At 43.4% G+C, this 10243-nt stretch overlaps 1 protein-coding gene across 1 annotated transcript; it reads right to left on the bottom strand.

The window, feature by feature from the left end:
* Positions 1-163: 163 nt before the first annotated feature.
* LOC128413237 (arylsulfatase D-like) lies at positions 164-9633 on the bottom strand. Its single transcript, XM_053387288.1, has 10 exons — positions 9512-9633; positions 7903-8052; positions 7544-7665; positions 6678-6800; positions 4735-5158; positions 4518-4654; positions 3864-3998; positions 2615-2777; positions 1557-1678; positions 164-1161 (listed from the first exon to the last, which is right to left on the bottom strand). The coding sequence occupies exons 1-10, from the start codon at positions 9589-9591 to the stop codon at positions 785-787; spliced, it is 1833 nt and encodes a 610-aa protein (XP_053243263.1). The 5' UTR covers positions 9592-9633; the 3' UTR covers positions 164-784.
* Between the last annotated feature and the right edge of the window lie 610 nt (positions 9634-10243).

The raw sequence follows: 10243 nt of genomic DNA, 5'->3' as shown, positions 1-10243 counted from the left end.
GTGCTGCCATGTAAATATGTATAGGATTGCAGCCTAGGCCGAGGGAGCCAGATTACAGTTTCCAAGTCATGTGGCCAGCATGACTAAGACACTTCTGGTGAACCAGAGCAGCGCACGGAAATGCCGTTTACCTTCCCGCCGGAGTGGTGGGGATGTGAAGGGCAGTGTCAGGGGCTGGCCTGAAGAGGAATGGCGGGGGCCACTCCCCTTCTACACAACCTTCCCAAAAACAGGAGGACAACATAGAATTACAACAGTGGTTTGCAGAAGGTCATAGTTCAGAGAATGTAGAGGGGAAAAGCTGGGAAATATTGGAAGAGGAAGTAGAAACAGCTGACAAGACACAGTGTGAGAGCATTCCTGAGCCCCCCTCCCCCAGGACTAGGCAGGCAGTGTGAGTAGCTGAACAGAAAGCTCAGAGACAGAAAGATCAGTCCAACCGCTGCAGGGATGACGCATAACAGAGCATAACAGAGACGAAGGAGGGCGGGACTTTATTTGGAGCCATTTCTAGAGAGAGAGAGATACATTCCTTTGTCTCTCGCTGTGATTATTGAATAAACTAATTGGTAAGAACTCTTTTTTTAATCAGCTTCTTTACTGCCACCAGGAGAGGGACCTGATTCCCCGAGCCTGACAGGCAGGAAATGATGTGGCTGCATCCTCCTTCAAGCCTGGGGACTCCTTGAGAAACAGGAGAAAGCAAACTTAACTGACAGGAAGCAGCTAAAATCACACAGGAAACCTCTTGGATGATGTTCTCTGCCATAAAAGGATTCTTTGGTCAGCCAACTTTATATGAATGGGTATCACTTTCTTCATTGTCACACCAACAGAATGGGAAGGTCCCACAGCATGGCTGCAGCCATGGTTTCCACATAATGTTTCCAAGAGAGAGCTGCTGTGGGACAGGTGTGAGGGTCCTGCGATGCTCCTCCACAGCTCTGCCTATGTGCTTTAGGACTGTGCGGAACAAGGGCTCTGTGTCTGGCGAAAGAGGCACGGCCTCTGATGGGTCTCTTGAGAGATCAAACAGCAGAGGAGGATCATGATGTGTTACACCTTCTCCAGAACATGGGCAAATCCCTTTTCCATAACAGGCTCCTGCGCCTTCGGGGTGAAAGATTGGCGTTATGTAATGAGCCTTCCATAATGCACCACCTGGGAAGAAAAAGAAAGCACAAACAAAAACACCCTGAAACAATAATCATGAAGGTGATGATATTCCCTGGAGATCTGGCTGAAATCTGAAAATTCAAATAAATTTACTTGCCAACAGAAGGAAATGCACAAGAACAACTCTCCAATAGCCCAGTGCATTAGGTGTAATCTATTCCTCTCACTTTCCTTCTGGCCACTTGACCTGATTTTTCAAGTTCCATTGACAATGAACTTTAGGCCCAGCAGTCTTGGGAACACTGCTTTCTATGGCAATGATTACCAGGCATGTTCTCCCCCCACCCCCACAAAAAAGTAGTAAATTTAAGTATACCTGCATCTTATTATTTTAAATAACAGGAGGTTTGTTTTCACACTGGGGAATTTGTTGTACTCACTGTCTTTCTGATGCCACCGTACTGCATGTAAGTATGATCCACAGTAATGAAACATGAATTCATGTTCTGAATGCTTGACTTCTTGTTGTAGCAAAGGCAATAGATTCCTTCCGTCAATTATTCTATAGCGACAAAGAAAGAATACGTCATCAGGCAGAAGACTGAAATGAAAAGGCCATATTTTTGCAGTGCTTTCTTGTAAACAGAGCCCCCCCCCATGCATTCACATCAATTTTGAACAACATCCTGAAAAGTTTGTTTTCAATATTTCCCCCCAGCATTTGATTAAACACAGATTTGGCCACGAGGGACGCAATTACATTATGTCCAAAGATATTATAACAAAGAAGAAAGATGAGTGTATACACTATTCAAAGAACTAATTATTAGGAAAGAAGTCATGAAGTAGTGCAGTTATTTAGATATTTGCTTCTTCTTCTTTTAAGTGTTATGTGAGCATGCTTAAGCTTCAATGCTGCAGAGAGGGAGCAGCCAAAATTATAAACAAAACCTAACTAAGGAAACATTTCCAACATTCACAAAATAATATAGGCCATAAATGGAGGAACCATGGTCATCAGTTACCGCACAGATGCTGTGCAGTAGGTGCTTACAACACTAACACAACCATATTCCACACAGCATTAATGATTGCACTGATGCACTAGGTGGGCTGGGAATTTTCTCTTTCTTTCATTTCAAAAGATAGCAAAAGTGCTGGAAAAGTGTAAGTTGCCTACAAAAAGGTATTACTTAATACCTTAATTCAGATGACTGAATATTGCAGAAGAACACTGGAGGATAACCTGTCCCCGCCCCCCAAAAAAGAAAGGAGGGAGGGAGGGAGGGAAGGAGGGAGGGAGGGAAGGAAGGAAGGAAGGAAGGAAGGAAGGAAGGAAGGAAGGAAGGAAAAGTGTATGCTTGAACAGAGAACCTACACTGACTATCAATGTCCACTGTTCCCAGGCTATATTATATATTGCATGATGAATTATGCTTATTTCAAGATGCCTTCAAGTAGAGCATGCACAATATGAGCAAGGATACAGGCTCTATACCTGTCTTGTGGTACAGTTCCTCCAGCCACATGAGCCACGGTAGGGTAAATATCCATAAGGCTTGTTGGTTTGTCAACAATAGTGTTGGCAGGGAGCATTCCAGGCCACCTTAAGATGCCTGGCACACGAATGCCTCCTTCCCAACCTCCCATGCCTTTGCCCCCTACATTGGGAACACAATAGCAGAAACAGACATGTTTATTATACTTACTTTCCTAAGCAAAAGAACATTCCAAGTCTTTTGTGGGTGGTGGAACCACATGGCCTTTCCATTTTCTTTTAAACTATCAATATGCACTAAAGGGTGGGATTACTTTCATTTCAAACAAAAGCAGATCACAGGTTTTGGAATATATTGCAACCTTCCGTATTTGTATTATTATTTTATTTATGCCCCACCCATCTGTCTGGGTTTCCCCAGCCACTCTGGGTGGCTTACAGCATATATAAAAGATAGTAAAATATCAAACATTAAAAACTTCCCGATACAGGGCAGATGTCTTGTAAAAAGTTATGTAGTTCTTTATCTCCTTGACCTCTGAAGGGAAGGCATTCCATAGAGAGGGCACCACTTCTGAGAAGGCCCTCTGCCTGGTTTCCTGTAACTTTGTTTCTTGCAGTGAGGGAACCAGCAGAAGACTCTCAGAGGAGGACCTCAGTGTCTGGGCTGAATGATAGGGGTGGAGACCTTCAGGTATACTGGCCCAAGGCTGTTTAGGGCTTTAAATGTCAGCACCAACACTTTGCTCAGAAATGTACTGGGAGCCAGTGAAGATCCTTTAACACCAGTGTTATATGGTCCCGGCGGCCACTCCCAGTCACCTGTTTAGCTGCCACATTCTGGATTAGTTGTAGTTTCCGAGTCACCTTCAAAGGTAGCCCCACACAGAGCTCAGTGCAGTAGTCCAAGTGGGAGATAACTAGAGTATGCACCACTCTGGCAACACAGTCCATGAGTAGGTAGGGCCTCAGACAGTGTACCAGATGGAGCTGGTAGACAGCTGCCCTGGACACAGAAGTGACCTGCACCTCCATGGACAGCTGTGGGTTACCCAATAATATTTATCAGCAATATGCAACTCAAAAGAGTTCCCAGAGACATATGTATACAGGGTGTGGTCAATAAAAGACCACATGCCTCCTAATTTCATAGCACAGGAAAAGAGATCAATTTATCCTGGAAAACAACCCAAAGCAAAATTACCCAAACTTCCATATAGGCAAAGTAACTATATGCTGCACTGTTTACCTTTATATATGCCATTCCAACCACCCAGCTGTATTGTTCCTTCCTGAGCTTCCAGCTGCCCTCCATGGTCTGAGGCAAAATAGGTCAATGTGTTATTTCTCAAGCCTTCCTTGTCAATAGCATCTAGAATTTGACCTACAGAGTTAACCCCCCACCAAAAACAAATATTTACTATGGAGACAATAGCACACAAGGAATTTGTTTTATCTTATCCTCAAAACAGTCCTGTAGTACAAGTTAAGCTTGGCTTCTAAAACTGCTCATGAAGCAGGGATAACCTATCTCTCCCTCCTGACTTTGAAAGAGGCTAGCTGTTCCTTAGACGCACATCAAATTATTGCATAAAGGTGTACGTTGTAGAATTGACAGTAGCCATGCAGGAACCTTTCTCCTCCTCCTCTCCATCCTAATAGGACGTGTCTGTGTTCCCACCAAAATTGTAATAAACTGCAGCACTGAGGGCAGGATGTTCTATATTCCACCTTTGTACTACAAGAAAGGGTAGCTGATTTTTAAATCATTCACTCAATCCTTGCAGCCCATAAACAAGGCAGTGTTCAAGACAGCCACAGAATCATAGTCCATGCCTCACCACCACTTGGGGTGATCAGTGTCCATTAACAAGAGAAGAATGCTTAGAGAAAGCCAACACACCTACTAACCAGTCCATTTCTTCTACGTTGTCTCCATATATCCCATGCCTGCTTTTCCCAAGAAAAGCTTCTGTTGTAAACAGGGGCGTGTGGACGTGCAAAAAAGAAACAAAGAGAAGGAATGGCCCATGCTTGTTGCTTAAAAGAAATGAATAGAACACATTTAGTAAATTGCAGCATCTTTGCAGTTTGATATTTCAGGAAAAGTGTTTAATTACCTCTGAATAAATGAAACTGCTTCCTTTAGGACAAGAGAAGCCGTTCTTTCCAGCTTCATTGGTTGTTCAGTGATGTTGTGGTTGCGCATCAAGATGCAATTCCAGTATTTCACAAAGCCATAACTGGAGTACCAGGAAGCAAAAAACAGGAACCCAAGCAAAGCAAAAAAGGTGACCACCTTCCAAGTAACAGAGACCAGTCCTGTTGTCTTTCCTACAAGAGCTGTGAGAACTGCAAGGGCAATAAGTTGGGTGTAAAACCACAGCTTAGCCTGCAACGCTGCATCCAACTCTGGAGGCTTGTGGTCCTGGCAGTTGTTGAGAAGAGTGAAAGGCATGCCATAAAAGTAATCAAAGCCGTGATTCAAAGGATGGTGGCAGTGATCATGGACAGAGTCACAGTTTACCCCTTGATGCCACTTCCCTGGAAATTAAAGCAGAAAACAGTCTGTTACTATTACTTGGAGTGGATTCTGCTGCCCACCCCTTCAAAGCTTGATAACTAAAGTTATCTTCCAGGAAGGTCTTCCTTTCAAACACAGTCGCAATGAATGGCACTGTACAACCGTGCAGTTTCATGGGACTATAGCAGCACTAAAGCACTCTTGTAGCATTTTAGCATGTCATGGCTTCCCCTAAAGAATCCTGGGAACTGGAAGGGGTTAAGTGTGATCACCTAACATACCTACAATTCCCAGTACCCTCAAGAAACTAGTTTCTAAGCTTCTCCATAACTTGTAAATCTGGTATCAGTGTGCTTTAAAAGTATGCCATGTTTGTCCACTCAAATCCTTACTTCCCTCCCTATAATGATCCTTTAAGCGGAGATTTCAGAATGATCCTTTAAGTGGCATTACCTGACCATCTGTGCCAGACAGTGTTAATCTTCATGTTTAATACATGAACCATTTCTCAAAAGGACCGCTGTGACTGTGAATCTTTAGAAGTACTGTGAACGTTTAGATTTACAGGGAAACTGCAACACAGCAGATTTAGTGGAGTCTCTTGACCTACTAACCTCCACTGTGAAATCAATCGACAATTTGTTGCACTTGGCTTCCTTTCCAGTTGATGGTCTAATCATTTGACTCTTAACTCTCACGCACGAGTCCAGCATGTAGTCTGAGAAAGACTCCCACAGAAGGCAGCAATGAGCATGCATCACTTCAGGAGCACTCCTAATCCACACAGAAAAAGTCCTAAACATCTAACCCGGTCCTGAATCTCAAGATGACCTTAACATACAGTCATTACTGTCCCTGAACACTGTTTACACAATTGCAGCCAGGTGTTTAGGTATTGGTGCATACATGCAACTATAAATAGAAATCTAGTTAAAGTATTATTTCTTTTCTCTCTTTTTTACAATCATTTGGTATTTCTGATTTTTCTTTTCACTTTACTTCTGCCATCTTAAATCATGAATGTTACCAAGTGGGTATACAAGTCAGAAAACAAAGACGTACTTGCCGACACACTTGGTAACCTATTTGCCTCGCTCAAATGCTTGCTACAGTACAGGCAGGTTATTGTGTAACACTGTTAGTATAAGTCACGTAAAAGTAGGTCGTGTTAATGTAGCACATTCTGACCCAGTCGTACCAAATATCCCAGGTTTATTCTCAACACACACCCGAGAGAGAGAGACAGGCAGACAGACAGGTTAAAGAGGGCAAATTCCAGGTAAGCAAGGGGACCCTTAGCTTTAACAAACAAACAGAGGATCTTATGGGAAAAGGGAATAAAGTCAATGTCAAAGCTGCCTTCATTCCACAGACCTTATGATGAGGAAAGGTCAGGCAACAAACATTTTCTTATCTGCTGGAACCAGTAATTTTTCATCATCTTCACATCCAAGATTTAATAAGCATTTGTTTTTATATGAAGACCTGAAGATCTACAGACACCTATGATCGTGAGGAGGTCATAGGATTTCTACGTACCTACAAGTCCCGTGGCATAACCCTGCTGCTGCAAGACCTTGGCAAAAGTGGTTTCATTGGCAGGGAGTCCTCCTGAGCCAGCGTTCCACTGCAGAGCCCGATATGAACCACCTGAAGCCATGCCTGTATTACCAAGGATAAAGACCACAAGTAAACCAACCACCAATACATTTATCAAGTTCAGTTTACATGGATCTGCATCACTTTTTACACTCAAACCTTATCAAGACATAAATATAACCCAGCTGTACAAATTCATCCGGCTGGATCCAAAGGTTGCTGGTGTCACAAAAATACCATATCCTTCCTTTAAATAATACTATCACAGGAATGAGCTCCTGTCCTGGGACGCAACATAATAATGCTAAAACCATTTCATTGACGGGGAAAGTATAATAGAAGCTGTAAAAACAAATACAAAGCTTAATCATTTAAATATGGTTCCTTGTGTCATTAGCCTGGTGAAACTTCAACAGATGCCAGTATCAAACAACCTAATGCCATGTACAGCGACAATTCTCAACCGATAATTAAATCAAAAATTTAAGTAATTGTCATTATTTAAACTCGGGAAATACATCATTGAATTACACTTCATTGACGGATAGTAGATTCAAGACAAGACAGATAGTTAACTTGCAGAACTCACAGCCACAATAGGCTATGGCCACTAGCTTAGATGGCTGTAAATGAGGTTTAGATACATTTATCAGCACCTGAGTATCATGCTAAAAAAATGCAGTCAGGAATAAAGTACTGGTTTTTCATGTGGAACAAAACTGTACTACTTTCAGCATGCTTATTTTGTTCAACTTTGCACATTGTCTCAGCTGCACATCAAACCAAGCATTCCAAATATACTCAACCTGATCTGATGGGGTATCTGCCAGTCAGAAAAGCTGCTCTGCTTGGGGTACAGAGCGAAGCTGCAGCAATGTGCTGAGTAAGCTTCACTCCTTCCTTTGCCAGCCGGTCAATATTGGGGGTGCTGAGATAGAAAGGTGATATATTAATAGAAGGAAATAGCAGGAGATGAAAGAAGGAGGCAATATATGGCAATTTATCTTGACAGTCCAAGCAACCTGCATCACATAGGTGACGCTCCTTTGTAGTGACAAGCGACAGTGAAGTAAAATCAACTGGAAGATGGCCCAAAGCTCTTCAAGAAACCTTTTAGCCAGTGTCATATTCACAACAATACAACAGTAACCCAAGAATCCCTTACTTGATAGTGTCATTGCCATAGCAGCCTAGATCTCCAATCCCAAGGTCATCGGCCAACATCAGAACAATATTAGGTTTCATGTTCGGAGCTGCATTTGTCCCACGGGCATCAAGTGATATAAGTAAAGCCAACAGAGTAGCTAGATAGATTCTGAAATCAAAAATCACCAAACAATGGTTTACTTGTATGAAGCTGACAGGAGAGAGGAAAGACCAAGACCATATGACAGTACAGTGGTACCTCGGTTCTAGAATGTCTCTGTTGACAAACGTTTTGGAACACAAATGCCAAAGACCCGGAAGTAAATGCTTCCATTTTTGAAGTCGAACGGCTTCTGCTGCGTGTTTTTCAATTTTCTCAATTGAATGTGCAAACAGCCCTTCGTGCCTCAGTTTCTGAACCTTTTGGAACCTGAATGGTCTTTCAGAACAGATTACGTTCGAGAACTGAGGTACTACTGTATTTTTAGTATGCCAGTGATAAAACTGTTATAACGGACTACGACAGTTGAGTAAAATGGAGCGACACTTTCAGGACTGCTTTAGATGTAAATTATTATGATGCAATTTTAATTATAATATTAAATTTCTGTTCCGCCCTTCTTTCCAAAGGAGCTCAGAGTGGTAAAGCAATATGATTGAAATGAAAAGTTTAAAAAGTTAAAACATCTAAAAACAACAAGCGCAACACTGTAAGCCTAAGTATTGGATCGATCCCCACTTTACTCGCACCTCAAGTTGAGAACTATGCATCTCTGCTATAACAGGTCCCCATGTGTTGGGAGAAATGTCTGTAGGGGGAAGATTGTCCTATGCATGGAGGCCTCAGGGTACCAAGAGGTACAAAAGACTCTATTAGAGATAGGCCCCATAAGGTGTGGACAGCACAGAGGCAGAGCTGTGACCATAGGGGTGGGGCTAGAGGCATGGTCCTGATTTAAGGATAATATCACGTTGCCCATGCTAGGAAGGGTAAGAACAACATTCCCCCCCCACCAATATTATTGTTGTTGAGAGCAACAATGTTGAGAGGAACAACCACCAATATTATTGTTGTTGAGAGCAAGCAACTTCCTGCTTCTTCAAATGGAGGCAATTTCCCCCCCTTCCCCGCCCGCCTACTCTTGGGCCTTTAATAGCAGCTCCACAGCCTAGTATTATGCAAGTGAAGTTTTATTCAGTGTGCAGGAAAATTGTTTTGTAATGGGGAAAGCTCGTTTGCTTAATTGCTGCTCGTAATGGCAAAGGTAGGAGGAAGACAGCTCTACCTGCCACGCCTTTGTAGGGTCTTGATTCCCCTCCAATTTATTTTATTTTTTAATGGAAAGTTCAGTCGTTTACATAACTGAAAACCGACGCCCTGCTTTACAAACTCCATGATTCCTTTGAAAACAAAGATCCCCCTAAGCAAGATTGCAGGAGTTTGACTTTTCTGAAGGACGGGAGTCTGAAAGGAGGAAGCAAGCGGCAGGCTTTCGCCTCCGACCCCGCTAGTCAAGCACAGGCTCAAAACCAGAGCTCGCCGACGCTGCGCTTCCAGACACGCAGAAAGGGAACGCAGCTCCGTGGAAAGCAGCCGTCGTGGTCCAAGGAAATCGGGAAAGGCACACCTTGGAAACGAAGGAGAGACCCTCTCCAGGCGCTCGCCCTCTGCTTGGCTGAGCCCACCGTGTAGCCAGGCAATCCCCATCGCGAAAGCCAGGACCCACCCGGAAGAAAAGGAGCCTGGCCAAGGGGCAAGGCTTAGGCAGAGCCAGTAAAAGGCTGCAGAGAAAGCAAAAGCCTTCCTTGAAAACAGCGAGCTTCGGTAAGGGGATGAGGGAAAATTCCAAACTTTCTCAGAAAGCGTAGAGCAGGCTTTCTTGCATAGAATCATAGTGTTATATGGGATTGTGTGGGGTGTTAGGTAGTACTTTTGGTGGGGACGCGTCGCTCTCCTTCTGGGATACGTGGTCCACTTTAGTCCCCACCCTGCACTCAGCTCTCACCTAGGGCTCCTAGAAACTGTCAGCGTGCAGGCACACCCTAGGAATGGCATCAATTGGCTGGCTAAACCAGGTGAAGGTAGCTGATGGGACTCAACCTGAAATATACTCAGAGTGGAGAGTGGATTTCATGCTCTTTATTCAGCTCATAGTGGTGAGGAGGGACTGAAATTCCCCTCAAAGTATCTGCTTTATATATATTATTTACACAATGGGCTGCATGTGATTGGCTAATTCCGGAATTCTCCTGTAGGCCAATCAAGTTGTGGATTCATTTCTATCTGGAGCTGGATTGGGTGGCTCCTGCCAACCAATCATACTGCTGCATTGTTCTAGGATCAATCAGACTGCTGCATT

The sequence above is a fragment of the Podarcis raffonei genome, chromosome 4 (assembly GCF_027172205.1).
Source record: "Podarcis raffonei isolate rPodRaf1 chromosome 4, rPodRaf1.pri, whole genome shotgun sequence".
NCBI classification, from domain to species: Eukaryota; Metazoa; Chordata; class Lepidosauria; order Squamata; family Lacertidae; genus Podarcis; species Podarcis raffonei.
Note: the sequence above shows the minus strand (reverse complement) of the source record. Positions and strands in the feature narration are given on the sequence as shown.

Excerpts from the sequence above, each read along its gene's own strand:
- LOC128413237 (XM_053387288.1), bottom strand. The coding sequence starts at position 9,591 with ATGGGGATTGCCTGGCTACACGGTGGGCTCAGCCAAGCAGAGGGCGAG. Across the intron at positions 7,666-7,902 it reads TATGGCAATGACACTATCAA|CACCCCCAATATTGACCGGC; the intron begins GTAAGGGATTCT and ends TTTCTATCTCAG. Across the intron at positions 2,778-3,863 it reads TTGGAATGGCATATATAAAG|GGGGCAAAGGCATGGGAGGT; the intron begins GTAAACAGTGCA and ends TTCCCAATGTAG.